This window comes from Thunnus albacares, chromosome 24, assembly GCF_914725855.1.
Source record: "Thunnus albacares chromosome 24, fThuAlb1.1, whole genome shotgun sequence".
NCBI classification, from domain to species: Eukaryota; Metazoa; Chordata; class Actinopteri; order Scombriformes; family Scombridae; genus Thunnus; species Thunnus albacares.
This window is the reverse complement of record NC_058129.1, coordinates 8,079,713-8,104,525: the sequence shown is the minus strand read 5'-3', so window position 1 is coordinate 8,104,525 and position 24,813 is coordinate 8,079,713. Positions and strand designations below refer to the sequence as shown.

The 24,813-nt window shown below is 40.3% G+C and overlaps 1 protein-coding gene across 4 annotated transcripts in view; it reads right to left on the bottom strand.

Annotated features, from left to right (window-relative positions):
* Positions 1-24,813, bottom strand: part of LOC122976235 (interleukin-1 receptor accessory protein-like 1) — a 301,394-nt gene that overhangs the window by 35,206 nt on the left and 241,375 nt on the right. For all 4 annotated transcript variants that reach the window (XM_044344602.1, XM_044344605.1, XM_044344604.1 and 1 more), the window contains exon 7: positions 5,002-5,134. In XM_044344602.1, coding sequence (XP_044200537.1) covers positions 5,002-5,134 — 133 coding nt within the window. The remainder of the gene's footprint in view (positions 1-5,001; positions 5,135-24,813) is intronic.

Genomic DNA, 24,813 nt, shown 5'->3' with positions numbered 1-24,813 from the left:
GTGGTAAAACTGTGTTTTGTTGGTTTCAAACAGTTAATACAGTGTAGCTCTGTCCCTTAAATAAGAATTTTAGTTGAATTTTATAGTGCATTTTAACATCTGGCCATGGAAATAAGATGCAAATGTGCGTTTTGGTTTATTCTGGGCAATTTCATATTTTTATATTTTTTATTTTAAAGGGATAGCTTGACAGACAAAAAAAAATGCTTATTTACTTTCTTGCTAAGATTTAGATGACAAGACTGATACTGTCATGCCTGTATGGTAAATATGAAGCTGGAGCCAGCAGGCGCTTAGCTTAGCTTAAAACTGGAAACAGCTTGCCCTTGCTCCTATTTCTATTTCAAAAATCATGAACAGCCAGCAAGATACTGACTTCCTTTGCTCCTGCAAAGAGTTTTTCCCATTAGAATCAGAAATGTATAAAAATGTATGCGATTGTTAGCTTGTCATGATGGCACCAATGTCAGGCTGCAAAATGCTAAGAATTACTAGGCTTGCAACACTAATAAGCAGTGGAAGCATGTCTGGGCTGCGTAAGTACCCTGATTTACCATAAATATATCTGTATGAGCATTAATTAGAGTTAGAAAATGAAATTTTACAGTTGAACTGCTGCTCAAAAGGGCGCTGCATGCCCATGCATCAGAGACTGAAACTTCTTTTGGTTTTAAACTTCAGCAGCCTGGCCTTTAGGTCTGTATTCCACACTGTATACACTGTGACTTCACCTCTGAGAACCATGAAGTCTTGTTCCGCAGCCACAAAATTTTTTTATCAACCCGGGATCTCAGTGGCGAAACATTGTGCCAAAAGCTCCATTTCATGTATTACAGGCAGCCCTTCAGGGAATACTCCTGTGTGATTAATTTCCATTTCAAAGCTAAAAGCTCATGGAATGATGTCAGGGAGAGGATTTGAAGTGGTGCACATTCAAATGGGAACAAAAAATAAAAATAAATAAAAACACACACAGAGGGAGATCACGCGGCAGCACACAACAAAAATATGCACTTGAAAAACTTGAATGTGCACGTACTTTGAGCACCCACACATTGTATGCACACAGTCCTCCTCACTTCTGCCCCTGCACACACATAAACACACACTCTTTGAAAGCAGCTCAGGGTCACAGTTTTGATCTCTTGGCTTGTTGCCTCATTTGACTATCATATGAAAGCAGGGCTTCTAACTGCATGTGACACACTCCTCAGTTTTCTTCCTTCTCATCCTTATTATACAACGTACCAAGTGCTGCCACCTAAAGCCCCACCCCCCTCCCCCCCAAATCCTATAGGCTCTAATTGGCCTGGTGTCCTTCACTACAGAGAGTGGTGCCAAGAGCTGGTTGGAGTGTTCTAACAGGCTAATAGAGACATCTTGAAATGCCAGGTCACCGACTGGGCCGCTAACTCTCCTCCCAGCCTTGTCATGCTGCTTACAGTTAACCTTTTCATTAGACGGCATTTGTCGACAACAGGGATTTTCTAGTCATACGTGTGGTCCGTCAAAAGAGAACGATGGGGCAGGACATGTAGGGGCGTATGATGTGTGTATTTTAGTATAGACATATCAGCAAAAATACATGTTAAACTGAAGTAATGTCATCATCACTAATGTTTTATCTGTGCTATAGTGGGTGCTGGCATGGAAAAAAGCAAGTTACAAAAAGTTAGCAAAAATCCATCTACTTATTACTTCTATCTGACCATGCAGGTAGCTTGGTTTTATTTGCCTAGGTTTGAGAAGTGAATATAATTTAATTTGTGACGCTTATTCAAGTCTGTTTTAAAACAATAGTCAGGTGCCCAAATGACCATTGAAACAGGTTTTGCCTGCTGTAATCATTCCTCCTGTTCATACTGACCAGGATACCCTCTAAATGTGCTTGTAATGTAAGTGATGTGGAACAAAATCCACAGTCCTCATTTTGCACAAATGTGTATTCAAAACTTTATTTGAAGTTAATCAGAGGATAAGTAAGTGAAATGAAGTGGATCTCTTCAACAGTTAGTCTTTTCAGGCCGTCCGCCGAGACACAAAGACGGAATTCTCTCTCTTTGTGTCTCAACAATATTTTCCTGTTCAGCTGCAGTGGAAGAATCATAACAAAAGGAGGGAATTTTTCACTAAAAAGACAGCAACTTAGAAGGATATTGACTTGATTTGACTAATTTGCTGAAGCTTCATATTAGCATCAAATAAACCTTTAAACATTTTTTTACAGAAGGAGGAATGGACCCCCCCCCCCTCCAATAAATTCAATTGAAAGTGCATTATTAAGGGATCTCTTAACAGCCAGTATGAACAAGAGGGATGATTACAGCAACAAAAACACATGTCAGTGTTCATTTGGACACCTGACTATTGTTTTAAGACAGACTTGTAAAACTGTGTCCTTTAAAACACTGAAAAACCATGTTTCTACAAACAATGCCCTGGTCACTCACAAACCACAAACCTCACTGGGAGCAGCTGGGACTATATTGGAATTTACTGGAATAACTTTCTGAAAAAAAGAAAGTAAAGTCCCCATGAAAACTGTTGTTAGTGAAGCCTGTGCTTATCCAGTATAACCACGATACAGTTGCTGGAAAGAGATACTGCAGATGGTTTTTTTTTCAATGCTGTGAGCACCAAAAAAAACCAAATCTCAAATCACCTTCCCAGCACTGAGGTGGAAACAGAAATCTCAGAGATAGAAATGTGAAAACCTGTACAAATAAAACCAAAACTATTTGGATGGCTAGATACTACTAGAAGTAAATGAGTGATTCTGTTTCCTTAGTTGCTAGTTGCTTTGACACACTTGGCAGATGAAGGAAGGGTCCTTCACCTCATTTTCTGAATGCCCTGGTGGTGCAAAGAAACTAATTTTTGAAGATCAAGAATTTCCTCTTCACCGCTAAAACCCAATGACAGATTATTTGTTGCTTGCATTTTTTTTTGTAACATCTGGGTGACAGTGTCTCAGTCACTGCACAAATACTTGGCATTCAGCTACTGTATGTTAATTTTGAGGCAACACCTTTCGCACTTGGATTTCTGTCAGTATATTTCTTTGTTTTTTTGATTCTTTTGTGATGTTTTCTAATCCTCTTTTCTTCAGGAAGTGTTGCCTTTGCAAGAGTGTTCAGTTTTAATTAACAGACTGAGAAGCTTTCTATCAATGATGGGGATTGAAATTTCTTTCACCTTTGTTTGTATTATGATACAGGCAGTATACATGAATTTTATGTTCGCTCAAATCATACAAAGCATAAGAATGTCGCCACAAACAATAAATGTAAAAGCAAAAGCAATAATGTTGGCAGTCTAAGGTGAAACAAGACTAAGAATCAGCTCTGTGTAGCGTGATAGTGTAGCTGTACTTAGCCACAAGCTAAATGGACTTATTTATGAAATATGGTCACAGATTTATAATGAAATTGTCACAATTTTCTTTTTTTATTTAATCTGTACTGATTTAATTTTGGATTTCAGGATTTTATGTTGTACGTCTTGTGTTTGTCTTTTATGTTTTGTAAATCATATCAGATAATGTTTACCATCTGAGTTTAGTGTGTTAGCATGCTAACATTTGCTAATTAGCATCACAGACAAACTATAGCTACAGGTAATGTCAGGTGATCACCAAAATCAGTAGACTTCATCCTCTGGGGACCATGAATATCTGTGCAGAATTTCATGGCAATTCATGTAGAAATATTTCTTTCTGGACCAAAGCAACTATACTGACCAACACCGTAATTTATAGAGCCAGGCTGCAAGCAAGGCAAATAAGTAATATCAAAAACTAATACAATCTGCATACTTAGCAAAGGTAATCAATTTCTGTAGTAGTTTGTTTATAGCTGATTTTTAATTAATAATAAAAAGCATTCTGGATGAGTTCCATATGCCAGTGTTTTTAAGCTAAAACAACATTGTTCCTCTCTTCTTTCACTTTTTCCAATATGACCTGAACAAAGAGCCCCACTATCAAAAAATATCAACTTGTTATTCAGCCAAATGCTGCATGCAAAGTTATACTAACTTGAAGTTTTTTTCTGTACAGTCTGGCTGCTCTTGAGCAACTTTTTTTTTTCAGGTTTCAAGCACAAATGAAAAATCAGAGTAGTTGTTCTCTGCTGTATATATATTAAGCCATCAAAATAGACTTACATATGTGATGAAAATGATTTCATGTGTTGTTTTGTTTGAAAAGTAATTTTCTACTCATTGGTGAGTTCAATAAAATGGAAGTTCTGTGTTGTTTGTACCACCTGAAAGCTGAAGAGAACAATATTTTAAAGAGATAACTTGTATCTTTGTTTCCATATGACTTGCATGCAGTACAACCTGAAGGAAGGAGAGCTCCGTTTAGAAAAAGCAGCTTCCTACAGACGATGACACTGTTGGATGGTCAACCAGCTGCAGGCGGTGTGTGTGTGTCTGGGTGTCGGGTTTTCATCTGATTAACATTGGATTGTCAGTTTCCATCTGCTGTGCTGCTCTGCTATTACTGCCTCCACTTATATTTCAGTGCAAAGCAATCGCCAACAGAAAGCAGACTGATCACTGATCGAGGGATTCCTGAGCTGTGAATATGTATTATACATGATAAAGAATGCATAGCTATCTACATTATTAAGCAGCCTCATAAAACATTGATGAATATCATTAAAATGATAGCTTGGTAGTGAAAGGTTCCTTTTATTGTTCAGTGTGTTGATGTGTGGTCACACAGCTGTGGTAACAGGGTGTTTACCAGTTCAGCCCCAGGGTCCTTTGCTATCTTTGAGGACATTAGAATTACCTCATGAATTTAATATAGTATGGTGTTCAAGCTCTGCTGTAGTATTGACTGGGTTAGGAAATATTCTCATACAGTTCTATACATTCAATTTAGTTTTCCTGTTTTTGTTAATTCTAAGAGAGAAATCTAAGAGAAAGGTAATGCCATACAGTAGCCTTGTGTCTTAAATCCTAACAGGACAGGTCTGGTGTTGAGGGTCTTACTTGATGTCACTCTCCTGAACCCGCTCCTCATCGAGATCCTCGATGAACTTCTCCCCTTTCATCCAGTAAATAAGTGGACTGACGTCTCCGCTGTATCCAAAGAATGCTCTGCACGTCAGGTTGACAGGACTTCCTGTGGGAGACACAAAAAAGGATATGAGGTAACAGTCGATGATGAACCTGTATATCGGGTAAGAATATATGAGTAAGGTTGTTGATGTCTTAGCTCCTTTTTGATCCCCTTATTCAAACATTTTTAAATATGCCGAACATGTGTTGAAAATACACTCTGCTGAAGGACATCATATTGTGCACCTAAATAGACGACCATCAGTTGTTTTAACACCATCGCTTGCTACTGAGTGACTCTACTGACACCATAGTCATTGTTTATTTCCCCAAAAGTTGCTAGAAAGTGATTCTAAAGGGCAACACACACCAGTGGTGTATGATGCATGTCAAACCACCCACACCTATTGTTTTCTATGTAATCCCAAACACCAGGGGTGTCTTGACCTGTGATAATGCATAGGATAGGATACGCCTCTTCCCTATGCATGTCGGTGCATGTCAGCTCCTGAAAACAGCAATTTCCCTGGCATCTACTTTCTATTTGTGTCTGAATGACGTGTGTGATGTGTGCTACGGGCAGTAATTGATGTGATGAGGCTTGTTATGTGTGTTGCACTTAAATCATCATTTCAAAACAGTGTGCAACATACATTAAAAAAAAGCAAAAGCTACACAGAAAAAAACCAACTAGTTGGACATCTGGTCATATCTGATACAACATCAAGCAGCAGCTCTGAATGCTAGGACTTAGATGTACATCCTGTTAGTAAACCTGTTCTCGTTCCAGACTCCAATTTTTCCCCCTTCAAAAACTACATAACAGCCTCCTCAATTCCATCAATTCCTAAATCGTCTCTCGCTCCTCAGAGGTGCCATCTTAAACCATCCCAGACCATCCCACATGCCTCTTAAAGTTTAAAACACTCTTTCACGGCAACTTCTCAACACTGCTGTACCTTCATAAAAGCTCTTATACTCTTCAGCAGCCTCCTTCTCTGTCAGTCTCTACTTTTAAAGTTCAATCACTGTATCCTCAAGGAAGAACTTTGAAAAATTTAAAACACAAAAGTACGGCACAGCTTTTAAGGACAATGATTTGCGCTATTAATGAATTAATATAGCCTAGGTAAAACTCACAATTCATACTGATTTCTCCCATTTCTATACATGCAGTTCAAATTCCACATTATCGGCTCAATTATACTTGTATTCTTGTGACGATGAAGGGACATTGTTTGCAATTTTTGCTCGGATGACCTACAGTATACTGTGTTTAAGTCAACCTTCATTCCTTAGACTACAACTATACCACATGTAACACGCAGGATTCGGTGTGCGTGTGATGAGAAAATAAAGTGTGTTTATGTATTGCCAGCTGAGGTCAATATGCAGTTCAGTGGCTTGATTGCAACCTGATTTAATTGTGGCAGTTCGATTTTTTTTTTAAATGGTGTTTAAGAGCTGTAACAAAGTGCAAGTAAGGTTAGATGATTAAATGAAGACTGAATAGTGATGGTGGTTATACAGCAGCCACGACCACCATTCGAGGACAATCAAGTTCGAACAAGTGCCTAAGCAGAGGTTGAAATGTATTAACTGCTGTCAGACAAGGAGCAAAATGATAACAATATCACATCATATTGAAGAGGCTGATTCTTTTAGATTTCATAGACAAACAGAGAACAAAAGATCAGACAAAAAGATTAAAAAAAAGTGAAAAGAAGTTTTTAAGTGCAAAGTATGGTGCCTTGTTTGAATTCATTTCCTAAATGAAAGGATGTTGATGGAGTTGAAGTTTAAAGAGCAGCAGGTTTGAGCATTCTGCTCATTATCTCCTATTAGAAAAGGATAGAGATTAAAAAAAAAGTTTGAACAACAAAATATGAAAAATCTTTATACAAGCTGGCATGTGAAGAAGCAGAGTTTTTAAAAAGATGCAGCAATTGTTATTGTTAATATAATATATAATTGTTATTTTACTATGGGGCAGAGGAACAAGCTGTAAGCACAACACATACCTTTGACACACATTTAACATTATTACCTTATAAAGTTGTAATGGTGAACTTGTTAGCAAACAATTGACTATTCACACAGCAGACAAGGAGCAACATTTGCATTAATTTAGTCCAGTATTCATTCTCTTTTTAGCTCTGTTTTTGTCTCCACCAACTCCTGAGAAAAATACATGTTTCTTTAGCCGGCTTAATACTTCACTTTTTTCACCTGCTAATCACTAACTTTGTCTGCTGTTTGATGCTTGGCAAGCAGCTGGAAACAAAACTGATTAGTGGGACTGCAGAGTTGGGTGAAAATTCTCTGTGCATTTGTCACTATGAGCGACCCTTTTCATGTTTGACACAGTAATTTGATCCATTGTTAGTGGAATATTATCGATTAGTGCTGCTTTAAAGTTTGAACAAATCTTCTAAAGGAAATTAATGCATGCTAGTTTCTGCTGAAAAATTGCACATTAAATATTAGAAACAGCTTCAATGTCCTAAAATATTGCTTCTTTGGAGTATTTGAAATGTTTTTGTAGCTGAAGTTGAAACAGTTGAAACAGAATCACCAAAAAAAAAACATCCAGATGGCAAATGCAAAACTGGAAGAAGACTGGAAAAATGGAAGAGAAAGAAAGAAAAGTCAGGAATCAACACATCTGAGGTCATCTTCTGTTCTAGCAGGCAGTGCGATGTACAGATAGGCTTCCTGGGATGATGAGGACCATGCGTACAGAGTGAAAAGAAAGTGCACTGTAAACACATATCAACAGACAAACCCCCCTGCCTTCACATCAGCAGGAGTTCTCCTCTCTGCTCAGCTCATTTTGAACGCACGTCCTATGTGACTAGAGACGGATAAACCTCTTTTAAACCCGTTTTCTCTCTCTGCCACGGATTAGAGACCTCATTCTTCTTTCACACTTATCACACACATGCCGCAGCCGACGGCGCAGCCACGAATGTGTGGCCTGTGCTGCGACAGGCTCACCAGGGGAAGCAAAAAAGAGAAGAACCACATCATCTTTAAAGCCTGAGAATAACTCTGATCAAGGATGATGATCAAGGAGGCTCCACCAGTTGTGCATCCAGGAAGGCAAAAAGGTGATTCAGCATCTCTTCATTAGCAATCCTTACTCACTGGCCCTGTGGCGAGGACTCAGAAGGATGTGAGATGGGAGATAACTGTGGCGTATAATTGGGTACTTGCTAGTTCAAAGATAATTGGGATTTTATTTTACCAAGGCCTGCTCTAATTTGGCCCTCTAGTGCAGTCTAGCGCAGTGAGATGATAGCTAAAGCGTTAACAGGAAAAATCTGGTTTGGAGATTCAAAAAAAGCCCCAAGTTGGAGGACGGTTTTACATTTTGTCTCGCGGCTCAACAAAAATATTGTCCACGGCTAAGAGATAAGGGTTGCGTGTGTGTGTGTGAGAGAGAGAGAGAGAGAGAGTAAAAGAGACAGAGAGAATGTGTTTTGGGGATGCTGGGTACTGTCCTGGACCACACACATTATTCACAATAACACACATACATTGCTATGCTTCCCACTTCCACCAGGGGTCTCTGTGGTGCTACAAAGCAGGAGGGCCGGTGTGCAGGAGGAGCACATAAAACAACAACAACAACAAAAAAAAAAAAGAAACAAGCACCATTTTGACAGGTGCAGACAACAGTAAAAGGAAACACGGATCCTTTTGTGTGCCACCTTTGATGTCAAGAGGCTTCACCCATGGATCTGAACAGCATGTTGTGTTATTGCATTGACAGCTCCACTGCTGTGCTGACAACAGCCGCGGTGTCACTCTCCAAGACTTATTCCAAAGGGCACTTCATGCATATGGCTGCAAGTTATTCCCTTAACGACGGTGTGGTAATTTGTGCTGGCTTTACTGAGAGCGGCTAAGACTGCACGGGCTGTGTAGATAGGCTGAGGTTGTGCACTTGCTTTGGGAAATGCACCAACAGCCATGCAGGGATTTAAGCGCACAGATTCTAACATTCAAATCCCAACCTCTGGTCTTGGTCAGGGGGGTAAAGTGAGTCTTAATGCGATTGTCTCCTCTCTCTTATCTCCCTGCGCCTCTGGAGCATCTCTCTCAGTCGCAGCAGCGGCTGCAGGACGTCAGCAAAGATTCCCGTGGCTAAGCAGACAGACCGGAAGATATGAAACCATGAAACACCACAGAGGAGACAAAAACAAGGAAAAAGACACACAGAGAACGCAGGCAGGCATTCATTTCTGCATCTGTGTGCATATGATGGAGGTATAGCGTGAGAGAAAGAGGGCATATGTGCATGTCAGTATGGATATGAGTGAGAAAAACAAGAAAGGAATCACATACTTGGGGAAAGAACAAACCATTCTTCATGGGGAATTGAAAGACTTCCCACACAGTGAACAGAGCATCGTATCACCCTTGTGCGCTGAAGATTACATAGATTACAGATCAGTACATCCGCATGCGGTGCGTGCACCATCCATGTCGAGTTAATCTATCAGCGTTTCCCATTCAGATCCAAACAATCCAGCTCTTGAGTAGGGAAGCCTTTTTTTTTTTTTTTTTTTTTTTGCTTTTAACAGCCTTGAATAAATTAAGCCCTGCAGCTAGCAGGAATAATACTTCAGAGAGGGAAGAGACTAAGCTTTTCAGAGTTTTTTGGAATAGGCATTTGCAATCTTAACAGCAATGACAACACATACAGTTTCTTGCTTAATGTTTTTGGTGAGGTGGGAAGCAATTCAGGAGCTTGCAATTAAAAATAAATAATGCTGAATAAGGACAACGCACTTTTCAAATTACTGCTAATCTACAAGCAAGTTTGAGTCCTCTGGTAGGTGGCTTTTATTTATCGAATTGATATTAATGGAGGCCTGTGGCTGCCTGGATGATAGTGTAGGACACGCACATTTAAAACAAGAATCTTGAGATTGAATGTTAATGCTTGAACTTGGAAACGGTAGTTGACAAAAACAACCTCAACACAGGATCCATTTAGTTGGTGTTGTGGAGCTTTTGATTGTATCAAGAAGTCCTTGAAGTGCTCAACAAATTCTACCTGTTGAGGAAGATTATGTGATATGATCAAAACCCCTGGACCAGCTACTAAATAGACATTGTGGTTAGATTGATTGATTGATAAAAAAAAAATGTTTTAACAAATGATGAGCAGTAATTTTAAGTATGCATCATTTGACATGGGTCTGTAATTTATGGACAGGTAGTAAGTTAAAGTAAAAATCTGAATGAATGCCTGAAGAAACACAACTAATTTTCATTTATACAGGACATGAGAGCTCACTGAATAGTTAGATGAGTATGAAAATGATGATAATTATATGCTATAGCCTTCAGATGTCACCCCAGTTGAACGCCTATGGGAGATTTAGAGCAACATGTCAGACAGCGACTTGGATGATCTATGCCAAGGAGCATTAAAACTGTTCTAGAGGCTCAGACATTTTATGCTGGTTTTTCTTTTAATTTGCCATCCACCTGCAAATACTCCTGTATTCATCAGGGTAGAGTGTCAAAGGTATCTCTTCAATCATAAAAAGCCTTAGCCTTTTTGCTTTGGACAAGATAAACAGCCTGTGCTTTTAAAGCACAACTAAAACCTCTTCACAAAATGTCATAATGACACTTATGGTACTTTTGGCATTAGTGGAAAAATCTTTTCTCCCTTCGTCAAGCCAAAATGATACTCCCTCTGCTCTCTATTAGGCCTTCCTTTAGTGCAACAGTCTGGGCTCTACATTAAAGGACTTGAAGATTGCCCTGTAGCTTGTGATCAGCAGGAAAGCGAGCGCTGATCTGGACCGAGAAAAAGCCCAGGAATTGAATCAGCAGATAATATAATTGTCGATGGTGAAAGGGGGTTTCCCAGATTCAGCGGGGCACATGGGCAGCATGAGGCGATTCCTGAAAACATTTTTAAAGGCTGTGAATAAGAGTGAGAATTATCTTTATCATCTGCTCCAGCACAGCATCCCGACAGTGAAGGGTTACACCAGTGATGGAGCCTTGTAATTGCAGTGGCTGAGTACCCACTCACGTCGGTGTTGCCAGATGCGGCGGTTTAATTGTCTCTCTGTTCAGCATTCACTTTGTTTTGTTTATTATAGTCCATGCCTTTCCAATCGCACATTTTAAGGCGGCCATGGCCTGTGCTGTGTTCAGTATTCATTTAGCTACGTCCCCCTCGCGTATGGTCAATCTCCTGTTATTCATACTTGGCATTGCACCTCATTATCACTAAGCAGGCAAACTGCTGCCGCTGCTCCCCTTAATTAATGCAGGTAATGCAGATATCAGGAGACACAACAGCGCAATGTTTAAACTGTTTCTCTGAATTTTATAAGCATGCTAACATGTGGCAATCATAATAGGAAATGCTCAATGATGTGTTGTGAAATTACAATTTTCTCTGCTCGGTGTTACTTTTGGCGAGGACAATCCGTGTCTGGAAATTAAATAAGGTGGTACTGTTGAATATTACAGGGCAGTGGGAAACAAACAAGCTGGGGGTTGGGTGAATAACAAGTCCAATTCAAGCCTTGTGGAATAGAGTATGACATTTGCAAAGATCAACACCCACTCTTTGCATTGATGTTCTCATAATACAATGTTCTTTAGCAGAAAAGCAGCGGCTATTATTGCCGCCAATCCAGTGAGGAATCATTACCAATGTTAAACCTTGTGTTGCTTATAATCTTGCGTGGAGAAGTCACAGTTGAATTCTCCTAATGAAAAGCTCATTAGACATTAATGAAACACTTAAAGGGTACTTCACAAAACATTAGACAAATGCCACGATGAATGGAGGAAACAAGGTTATACCACAATTAGAAAAGCATTAGATGATGATGGCAATTGCCATGTCAACTTTGAAGCAGAAGCTATTTTTTTCTAATGGTTTTGTGAGGCTTTGTAAAGTGTTTATGTGCTGTGCATATTGAGGCTATATTGGTGTTTTTTCTGCATCAGTTATTTTTACTATTCCCTTAGCATCATCTTTCAGGCAGGCTTCTCATCCATTTTGTTGCTGATCAAAATACATGTCCCCAGACACATGAACAAAACATTTCTTGTCTTTTAAAAGAAGCATGTCACTTACAATGATACAGCAGAAAGAGTTCAGTAAAGTAGAAACTTTGTCGAAACCCCCAGTCTTCTTGCCCAACCTGATTCTTAGTCTGAAATGCTGATGCTGCTGTTAGCAGAGAATTAAAAAAAAAAAAAAAGCTTCCCTCACAGTGAGACGGCAGGGATTGGATACAGGAACTGAATGTTCACAGGGCTTTGGTGCAGCTATGCAAGCAGAGGACGGACTTCTGTCTGGCTTAGCGCAGAACGCCGAAGTTGTCTAGAGAATCCCTAAGCAGCATCATGTAAGTTTAGCTACTGATGGAGGGCTGGGAAAATGGGAAATGTGGTAGGGAGGGAAGTGAAAGAGACAGATACACAATGAGAGAAAGAAAGAGACTGATGACATTAAATAGCTGGTTCCTTGAGGCCTTGCTGGGTCACCTTTGAAGCGTGCTCACACCCCCAACAGTTCCATTTCCTTGCCGAAGCTGCCTGTGGTTAGATTCTCAGCTTGGGCCCACTTTAGCAATGTCTTCAATGAATTATTTTCTTAACTATTGTCCAGGGGATCTAAAGTATTCTCTACCTCCGTTCATCACAAGCCTTCATGTACTTTACCTCCAGTGACTGCATGACTGAAAACCAAATCTACTCCTGTAAAAATGGAGCTTTTCTGCACAAAAAGTCTCAGCCTACATCCATCCTTGCTTATGTATACTTGAATTTGCTTGTTAATAATGAAATGTTATGACTCATGACAGTTGCATTGCTGACTTTCAGGAGCTGCTGAAGCTATTAAATGCTATTTCTAACCCCAGTCTGGCTCATTCGTGACAAATTACAGCAGTGTAGAGTTGTGTTACTCACATCAACAAATGCTATATCAGGTCAATGGCACTCCCACTGAAAGGAGTCACTTCATATATATAAACCTGAAAATCTCTTTGTGTGAACGAGAATCTAGCTTTGTGGAACTTGGAAATTTTGCAGAGGCAGTCTGGATATCAAGCTGTTTGGAATCGGGACGTGAATACACGACATCATCCTGGTACTGGCCTAAACTGACAAGCATAGGGTGTCAGGAACGAAAACGAGTATTGGGCATGACAGTTTGTTGAGTTATCCCACGCAATGTGTCATGGAAGACCAATTCTGCATTTCGGTAATGTTAGGAGGCCTTGATGTAATGACAAGCATGTGCTGTCTCTTGCTTAGTTTGACTGTTACAAGCTCTGTCCATTGAGCCCCATCACCTTTCATGCCGGTTGTGAAAGACAACAAACTAATATTGGTTGAGGTTCAATGTGTAGTAATCTCTAGGCCATTGCAGCAGAAACACAATCAACTTATCTGACACAGTGACCATCTTGAAAAGAAAAAAAAAAGGGCTGATCCCGCCATAAGACACACAGTACATCCATACGTGATTGTTGAGCATCTCGTTCTGAAACTACGGACAGCAATCTGCTGCTATAACAGCCTCAGCGCTTCTGGGTAGGCTTTCTGCAAGATTTTAGAACCAGACTCCAGGGATTTGCTGCCATTCAGCCACAAGAGCGCCAGTGAGATCAAACACTGATGTTGGAAGCGATAAGGCCTGGCTCACCAAACATTGGAAAATCTGGCTTTGTGCATGACGGCATTGTCTTGTTGAAATAGGAAAGGGTCTTCCCCAAACTGTTCAAGAACACTGTAGTCTGAAATTATATGCTGGAGCATTGAGACTAAAAACTGCACCAGACCATAACTGCACAAAAACATGTGAGCAGGGTTGTCCACATACTGTAGGACATATAGCGTACATTGATTCAACATATCACTCTGGCCATAATCCCTTATACTATACTGTATGTTCACTTGTTCAGGGTTTGACCAAAACATTGATTGGATGTACCTTATTGCAGCAGAGTGGCCCTCCTCTCCTAAGCCATCAGTGAACAGAATCTAGTCCCTAAATGGTCTAGTGGAGCAAACTCACCACCCAAGATCAAGACAGCTTACTGTGCTCAGTAAGCGAGAGAGAGAAAGAGTAGTGAGTGGAAAGCAAGGGAGCGCTGCTATATCCATACACTCTCCTGGGGAGTCCATGTAATGAAAACAGGACACAGTAGAGTGGTTGGGACCGTAGGTGCTTTTCCCAGCATTTCAGGAGGCACTGTGTTGGATATCTGCAACGCACGTGAGCTGAATGAAGAAGGAAGTCCAGGCAGCGACTTAACTGAAGTAGCGATGTGAAGTGAATGACTGGAACACGTTTGAAAAAGCAGGAGGAAAAGCTGCTGTACAGTAACTTATCACCTCAAATCAAGCTGCTGAAGGAGGAGAGGAGGGAGGGAGCTGGTGTTCATGGGTTTGGAAATCATTGCATCACATTTCTCCAGGGGGAGGCGGAAAAACTGGAGAACGGGGTTTACATGGTGTGTCTGTGGAGCTTCAGTGATAGGAACGCATGTACTAGGATGTTCTCTCAAAAATACACATGAAGATGAGATGTCAGTCACATTTTTTCTTAAAATTATACAACCTGTTCAAGACATATGGGAAAGGTAGAGGGTCTGGTTTACTTCAAGCCCTTTAAGTTATAATTTCAAGTTTCATATATACTGTATACTGGAGAAAGCAGGGCTGCGAGTAAAGATTTCCATTATTGATTACAGCTCCAAAAATCATAAAAAAAATGTTTATGAAGGATCAGATGACTATGTGTAATGTGTCATTCGTAACAACAAACAGAAAGTGAAATTGTCACCCGATTCTGCAGTTTCCTCTCAGCTTCGTAGCCTCTTTTATCTTACTGTTTCGGCTTTACAGCCTGCAATCTCTCCATTTTCAATTTTAAAAAGCTCTGACACGCTGCCTGTAAGCTAACAAACATCTCAAGAGTTGGTTGTGACCAAGCTAAAAGGAGAGTGAATATTGGACTTACATCTAAGTCCAAAGTATCAATTATTATTAATTTCTTTTATTGTTTAGTCAATAAAATAGTGAAAAATGCCCATCACAAGTTGGATGTTTGACAGTGTCTGTTTGACATATTTTTTCAGTTGAATGAATCAACTAATTCTTTCAATAACATTTGAAAGGTAAAGTGGCACGCACAGGCATAGGTGCTAATGCTAATTGGCTAACTAATCTGTCAAACACTACATTAGCCATTACATGGGAAACGGCAGTACTACTATTATCCTTATTTCCACATTTGAACACAGCACTACTTTATCTATTTCTCTTTCCATTGCTTTTTATCTCTTTCCTATCATATTCATTTTTTTTCCTTTTGTCATCTGCCTCACCTTTCTTCCCTCTCTCATGCCTTGCAGCATATCTTGGGAGAGCTTTGTGCATAAACAGGTTTCTATAATGAGTGCCGAATCAGGACAGGGACAAACAATAGGATTGTGTGACAGAGGGGCCGGGAGGAAAGAGAGACTCTGCAGGAAGGACGCTGAGGGAAAGGTTAAAGCTCTGGTGAGAGCAGGCATCATCTACAAAGCGTCCTGCTGCTTTCTCCCTGTCCGTCATGTTCACAGAAAAACCCAGTGTGAGATCTCTGCCTTTGTGTGTGTGTGTGTGTGTGTGAGTGTGTGTGTGCGTATCTGAGCAAGTGTGTGGTGCACTGATGCATAGGCCGGATAATTGGAGTGATCTGTATCACCTATGCTTCTGTCTGTGCAATTTACATGAACATATGGAAGTAAATAAATTCATGTTCACATGTTCAAAGAGGGCATGTCGGGACTGTGGGCCATTGGGCGCAACTGTCATGCTCAGAATCTGGAAGCCGTGTAAAATTGATAACATGTATTTCATAAACATGCCATGATGAGAAAACGTGTTTAAAAACCACCCATGTATCCATCTGGATAAATTACCATAAGATTGACACGAGTGTCTAGGGACAACAAAATGTCAGCATGATAGGAAATATCTGCCGCAAAAAAGGCGACAAGAATTCTCCTTGGGGGCGATGACATAACTGGTTGAATGGTGCATTTGCAAAATAAAGGATTTTAATGTTGTAAGGTCAAGAAGGTCATCAGGCCGTGATTGTTGAATGTCAGATCGCCATCGGAATAAAATCTGAGTCTTGTGAATGGCCACCTAGTGCAAATAACCTTTGAGGCATACTCTCCAATGACCTGATATATAGGGAAATCACATTTAACGCCAGTCATACAGAATAAACCCTCAGAGTCCATAGCTCACCCTCTGATTATTCAGACATACATCTCAGCTTGCACTGTGGATAATCAAATTGATTTGCTCATTCCCACCCACGACTCCTTGCTGCAGTATATTCTCCTTATTAAGCACTCTGGCGGTCTGACCATACTCTTGTTAGGTTTGTGCTGCAAGGAGTGGATGACGAGGTCAGAGACAGTTTGTGAACTACATACACAGATGTGAAATTAAGCAATTAGATGTGACATTTTTACAGTTTTAGAGCACGAAATTACTCTGATTTCTTGTAATCTTGTTTCGTAACACATTGCGTGTGGAAATGTGGTTTGGTCTTGCTACTGAAGGAAGTAGGACTGCACTGAGTCTGCTGTAACTCCATTTAATTTAAACTTTTTCTTTATCAGGGTAAGCATCTCTGTAATCCAAGGCTGTTTCCTCTCTGATCCTCTGTGCCAGACTGAGAATACACCCGCCAGACTGCTGGAGCTGTGAATCCGCGGTGTCCCGATGTCTGTGAAGTTTGGTAGTCACCACTATCCAGCCGTCGCTTTATTATCCCCGCTCTTCTCTTCTAAAGGTGACATTTGTCTAACTGTTCAATCCCTCTAACACGCAACGGCGCAGTTTGGGACCCATTCAGCTTTATAGTCCCGCTTTAGGTGTGCACTGAATTTAGAATTCAGATAAGAAATGGCACGTCCTAGAACTGCTGAGCACTTAAACCCCCTTGCCATCCATTTAATTAAAAACAATACAATAAATTACATGCAATGCTATCAAGAGGTGGGAGGGAGGGAGAAGAGGAAGTAACTGGAGGCAAGGTAAATTATGACCTTATGCCGGAAAACATTTTAAAGCAGGGATATCATGGTGTGTGCATAAATTTAGGAGTGCAAGTGCTGTTCTGTCAATCATGCAGTGTTCTCAGAATGCAACAGTGGGGGACTGAGAACCAGTATGCATCCATATTTCATGCTGTAAATACCACACAAATGTTAATTTGTGCATGTATGATGAATGAGAAATACATTTCTTAACATATGTGGAGTGGCACAGTGGAATAATACATTTGCAGCTGTCTTGTGACCTTTCACTGATAGTATTATAAGATATGAGAGGCAGAGTAAGTACCCAACGATGATAAAGATGCAGATGTGTTCCAAAATGACATGAAAATCACCCCTGAAGTGCCCAAAATAGCAAAAAAAACAATTCGATTTAACCAACAACACAGTAATGTGATCCACACTTGTCACCAAAAACCCTTTATCACTGTTTGCAGCCACCGCATTTCACCACCAAAACAGATTGACAAACATCTGTTATAATCTGTGAACCAGCAGGCACATTAGGAGCTTTTGGGCTTACTCCCTTCATCCACTGTTAGACTAGTAGCTTCCCTACTGTAGAGAATTAAGCAGCGCTCCCAAATCCACCATGTGATTGGTGCTCAGTGATAATCCACAAAATATCTCAAATACTGTATCAGCATGATTTCCAATAAAATCTGAAATAATACAACGATGTATTAGATGCTCTGTTCAAGCCAACATAATCAGTTCAGATGAGATATTGAGGGCAGAATAAATTGAGTTTTTTTGTAAGTGAGACTGGATGTGTATGAAGGCTATTTACCAGACTTAAAGGGGCATTACACAAATTCTACACATAAAGGTCAGTTTGCAAGTCTTAGGTAGTGGTATTAGCCTGTGAATACAGTATAATATAATGTATTCTGTGGCTCAGGGTTATTTAAGCTTGGGCTTGGAGACTTAATTCATGACAAGAAGCCTTTGTTACAAACTGACTTAAAAATAAGTACGGCTAGGTATTAATATGAGTGCAAAAATGATACCTGAGTTCCAATACCAATCATTTGTTGATACCTTAGTGTGTGGTGTAGTTGCATATATCAAAATATTCCAAATACTGCTCAGCAAATCAGTTTTAAATTAACTTTGCCAAACTTTCTGAACTTTTGCTTTCCAATGCTATAGACACATTTATATCTATACTCAGAGATGTGGTTTGATACATGGAACCTTAAAATAAGTGAAAAGCATGTGAAGAATCTGAGAATCACTGAGGTCAATGTTTCAGAAGTATTACGACAAAAGTGTGTGTTTGGGTATGGGCTGGGAATGCTGAATCTGTGGGAGAATGAGAGTGATGGAGCGTTTACATGATTACATTAGTCTGTTATTTGTCTATCCTGCTTGCCATCCTTGTGCAACTCGTGAGCTTATGTGGGGGGAGGTTGGGTACTTACATGAGCAGCATACTAATGAGTTCCCAGCATGCGCCGATCAAATTACACTACCTACTCTCTTTCTTTCCCTTCGCTTGTCTTTCAGTTAATCTTGCCTTTTGGCCCTCCTTTACCCTGCTTCCTTCTCTGCAGGTAAACAACCCTGCTCTTCCTCTGAGTGATGCCTCTGACCAGCCGTTGCCACAGTTTACTGATGACCTGAGAGCATTGCCTTGTCTATAGGATGCACTTTTATGTATGTTCCTCAGTCAGACCTATTGCTACATGGATAAATGCTCAACATACACTATTTATACTTTACAATATAGAATATGGGGGAAAAAACCTTTTAGACCCATATTATCATGTTATTTTATTTACCTCAGGTCTCAGGTTAATCTGACTTTGTACGTCTGGATCACAACTGATTAATGTCAAATGAAAACTTTACTGATCTAAAATAAAATTATGTTCCGCTAACAGTTCATTTCCAACTCTGACAGGATAATGCACTGATGTTATTTTAGGAAACTTGGCAGTAAATTCTCCTGTTATTTGTTTATTGTGCAATTTCTGGGCACCACGTTGGAATCATCTTTGTCATCTCTGTGCTGACAAAAGTCAGACAAAAATGTAATATAACCATGAATTTGTGAAATAATCTGATACATTTTTAAAACTCTGCTTGTTATAAGAAAATCATGCCTCTTTTCACAATGAAAGACTTTATTGCAGGTCATTTCTAAAGTATTATTCCAGCAGGGGAAGTGCAAGACCCCCTGTCTTGGTGAGGCTGCAGGGGTATCAACTTTGTAGCCAAGCTGCTAGTGCCACTGGCATACCTCACTCACATCACTTAGACAAACTGACTCAGGGATGATTTAAGTCAAAACTTGAGAGAGAGAGAGAGAGAAAAGAAAGAAGAAGGAGGAGATTAAATAAGACAAAGAGTTAACTTGCTAACATGCTCAAAATGACGATGCTAACATGTCGATGTTTAGCAGGTATGCTCACCATCATAATGTAATATGTTGCTACATCAATTGGCACTAAACACAAAGTAAAGCTGAGGCTGATGGGATATTTAACATAGATTTTTGGTCATGAACCATAGTACTGGGCACATTTTGACCTTAAGATGGTGCAGGGTAAAAAGTTAAGGGAGCACCAAAGTTTTTACACTTCATCCTGAGGGGGACATGAATATCCATCCAACAGTTTTTGAGATATCTAAGTCTGGACCAAAGTAATGGACCAACAGACTGACTGACCGACCACCATCCCTATAGCCAGTCTGGCTGAAAAAAAGGCTTGGCTGTAACATTTCTCTAAAGGTGGAAGAAGGAGGGATAGATTAAGCGAAAGAGAGTGAGAGAGACTGAGTCAAAGCAGTAGATCAATAGAGAGAGAGAGAGACAGCCAGAGTGAGAGCACAAAGAGAATCTATAAAACACAGATTAGGCTTCCTAAACCGGTCTAATACAGAATAGAGTCTTGCTGAGTCTCTTCCCGCACTGCAACCTGAGATACCGGGAGCTAGTTTTGATCTGTGCTGGGCACCAACAGACGAGATGTGGTGAATGCTGATTGGCTCAGTGCGGGGCTGGACACCAGGTCTAGGTCAAACGCTTTCAGAGGTGAATCGCAGCAGGGTCGATTGACCCGAAGGTTGGGGGAGTGGAGATGAGGTGGAGTCAGAGCACAGGAGGAAAGTAAGTGGGTACAGTTGTTTTAGTGGCTGTACTGTGGAAATTGTCACAAATGGATACGCAGAGATCATAGGTCAAAAATGCTGCAACTAATTATTATTTTTATCATCAATTAATCTGAGGATTATATATTTGATTAATAGTTTAGTCAATAAAATGTCAAAAAAAACATGAAAATCCCCAATCCTTAAAATGAAGGCACACATTTTAAAAATTGTATAAACTAAATAGTATACATACATATAAAATAAACAAAACCACCAACACCAGATATAATGTAACTTTTGTCCTGGATGGTGTCCTTATAATGCTACTTGTGCATAAAAAAAGACTTGAAAAGAAGAGGCAACTTTGAAGATATCAAAAGGACAATGTACAAGCACTGAAATCAAGAGGCTAAAGTAGCATGGTGAAGGCCTGAGCTGCATTGCTGTGAGGCCAGGGGGTGGGGGGGTTAATCTGAGGCTGGGTAGTGAGGCAGTAATGCCAGGGCTCATGGGGAATTACTGGGGAGATTTGGAGGAAATCTGCTGGCAGCAATTTCCCTGTCGCTTTTATTAGCCTAGATGTGCAATTTGCTGCTGGCTGCTTTAATATGACAGGCTACGTCTTGCTTGTGTTTTTTTTTTACCCCCTCCCATTGCCACGTGTGCTAGGTGGTGATTCCAATTCACTGTACATTATATTCATTATGTAATAGAATGTGATACTGTACTTTTCCCTAGAGGCCAGGTCCTAATTTGCTTGCCCCCTTCAAGGAAAGCTCAAAGGTCACATACTGGGATTAACTGTCATGCTCAAGGGCACTTCAGCTGAGTGAATTCTTGAACATCCCTGCTTTCTTTCTAGGCCATCCTCTTGCCACACAACACAGCCTGTGTGTGCGTGTGCGTGTGTGTGTGTGTGTGTGTTTGATGACAAACCGTATCTGTACGAACACATATCCCCCCTCGGGATGCATGCACACATCAAAGAAACCCCCTGGCCACATGCTATACATACACCTAAGCACATATTGTCTATCTTCCTTTCACACTCACATACAGTCTCTGTCCAGCCCCAGAGGCTCTCTGCTGTTTAGTATGTAAAGGATACAAAAGGTAACCAACACTGAATAGGAGGACTGACTGTCACAGCTAATTGTAAAGCATCATGGTCAAAATGAAGATAAAAAAGCTGCAGATTGGTGTGAATGTTTCTGAAATAATGTTCATGGCCTGCCGACTTGCCTAAACATGAATTAGAAGGAAAAGTCAATAGTTTCAGATAGAGAAGCATACTGGAGCTTAATTACCAAGTATTGTATCTTGCTGCACCCTTGAAATGAAGTTGGTTTCATTCAAAGCAAAGCAAATCAAACACTGAGTGCAGTGAATGATTAGCTTCGTGCAAAGATGTGAATGCAGGGAGGGTACAGCACTTTCTGATTCTGATTGCTGTTACCGACGCTGAAGATAAGCAGCTATCCCATAACTCCTTGTGTCTCATTAGACCAGGAGATAAACAACAACAATATTTCATTTTCTACAAAACGCTAAAACCCCCAGCATTTGCTTCTTATTGCAAAACAAAGCAGCACTGTGAGGAATGACTGCAAAGAAGCCAAGAGACTCGTCAGAAAATGCAGGAATAATGTGCGGGAGCTGCGCCAAGACAAGTGGGAGCGAAGGTGGGAGGAAGAGGAGCCGCAGCTTATAGCATCGCTGCGGTTCAATCAACAGCGGCTTTGGGTTCTGATCCTGAGTTGGAGTCAGCATGAGTAAGTGCCGATAGAAAGACGGTGAGCGGGAAAGAACATACACATGGCAGTTTTAGGTGGATCATGTATTTGTATTCTTTATTCACAGACAATTAAAAACAACAAAATCTCCCCTGATTTGCTATGTAGCTCTTAAGATGTGAGGTATATTTGGGGAATTTAGTCGAATGATGATAGTGTTATCATTGCATAAAACTGCATGTCTGTTTACTGTGTAAGTTAGATACAGAGTCACTCAAGATGAAAATGAGATTTTGCGTCCCATCATGTGGCGGACGTATATAATGTCTCATATCAGATAGTGTCACATCCCCTCCTCTCCTTTCCTGCCCTTTCCTGTCTTGTCATGTGCAGTCCTGTCCCATGGCAGATACACACCTGTCATGTCCTGTCAAGTCCTGTCATGTCCCTTCCTGCCACATCAGGTCAAATCAGGTCATGTCACATGACAGATACATCCCCATATGCAGATACAAGCAGTGTATCCTGTCATATATCATTATTTACTGCATCTTAATGTTAATAAAACTGTAGAAGGAGACAGACAAAAGACAGACCCATTGTCCATCCATCTGTCACACACTGTGACTTGGCACTAATTAGGTTTTCAAAAAACTTTGGGGGAACGATGCATGTTATTGCTGCGTTCCGCCCATTTGTGTTCACTTAACTACATAAAACTTGATTTAATGAAGCTCTGACCGTAATGGCAGTGGATACGGTAACCACAAGACTACTACTTTTGGAGTAGACAGAAGCAACAGTGTGTGAATCCGTGTGTGGCTGTGCGATAGTAAAACTGGCGTGCCAAAAGCATAACTGGCCCCCAGCATCGGGCCCAAAGTGTCAGCATTCAGGCCTCAGTCCAACAGCTCTGGACTGACTTCATAAGGGCCCCTCCAACATCTCAGATGAAGCTTGTTTGTGTGGATGAATTCATATTTATATGCATCTTGCCTAAGTCTGGGTCTTTATGACTCACTGTGACTCTGTAGGGTGCTGTTTGGTGCAACCTCACATCTTTTGGCAAAACATTCAACAAGTTGTCTAAATTAGAGGGAACCAATTAAGAGAGCAATGGGTGGCACGCACAATCAAAGGCAACATGTCAGCCATCTAAACCCATCTTCAAGGCATAATTGGAAAACATAAGCAACTCTCGAGTAACGAAAATATAATTTGCTGTGTTTATTCTTTGTGACAGATAGAAAAAAAAAAAAACTGATCCCACTGGAGGAAGTATCCAACTGTATTTGAACAAGCAGCAGTTGCTGAGAGGATGTTTCCTGCTGTGACAAGTCTCTTGTATTTTGTGTAGATTTCACAAAGCAGCATTTGCCTCAGCAAGCTGTAAATGTGAAAAAGTAGACAAGCTGGATTGCAGTAGCCAAAATACACAACTGTGCGCGTGTGATTTCCACTTTTATTGAATGTTTCTTCTGCGGTGCACTTTTTCCCTGTGGACAAAGAAACATAAAAAATCACATTTTGGTCCACTTTCAATTTGAATGACATCTTTGTCATTTTTTAGACGTTACAAAGATGATTTTGTCAGTCTGTATCTATAACAGAAACAGGTTTGACTTTCTTCAAATTGTCAGTGAAGCAAATCCAGTTATATTCTCCCCACTATGGATGATATTTTCCTCTTCTGAGGTAAAACCCCTGAGGCACGTTGCACAGAAACTGCCTGCCTGCCTGGCGTTGTTTGGTCAAAGTCTTGGAAAATGTGGTGTTAGAGGGAAATAAAAAAGAAACACAAAGAGGTGCCATACCTTGAGGGACAGAACTAATGAAGCAGGTAATGAATGAACCTGCTTCCTAAAACATCAGCTAGCACAGCTGGAGCATAATGGACTGCAAAAACAAATGAGTCACTTATCAGCTAGGTTGTGTCTCGCCCACCAATGTTTTGGCGTAAATACCAGACACTATTAATGTCCAACTCATTGTGAAAAAAAAAAGACAAATAACTCTTTGATAAATAGAGGCAAAGGAACAGATGGTTATTAAAAGGTTTACAGACCTCTTCTAGATGTAAATGTAAAATAAGTAATTTTAATGCTCATATTCTTAGGAACCCTCTAGAGTAGAATAAAGAAGAATAATACACCAGACCAACACAGCGGCGTGGATCAAACCTGTGTCACCACTCTATCTTAATTGGTTAAATACACGTCAGTTGACCTCATGACCTTGGGTGGACATGTGTGTGACACAGATTAACTTTTGCCTAAACGCCTCGATGTGTGTTGCCATCCAGGAACCTGACTGGTTTTAACTGTTGCCTTTACAAACATTAGGGACTGTATGATAATGATGAATAAACATCATTAGACAGACTGAAAAAAGTGAAAGGGAAGGGGGGCTGGTGCAGTTCTTTGTAGTTTAAAGTTACTTCTTCTAACACTAGAATTTAGCTTAAAGAAGTATATAGAATAAATGCAAACATTTAATGCATTATGTACTCTCTACTTACGTATATAAATGAAAGGGGGACTGTAGATTTATTGTTGTACTTTTATGAAGTTGGGGGACTTATGTGACAGGCAGATTTTTTTAAAAAAAAGGCTGAGATATCCTGACTTTTATTCACTAGTACAGATGTTCCAAAAAAGCTGGATCATACACTTCCCATAATCCAACTTGACAGTGTCTTTTGTTAGAACCCTCCCTGTCTGGTAAACGCCCACGTCTTTCAAATTCCCAACTGCCAGCCCCCAGTTTTTTACTCTGTCATGAATTTAAAG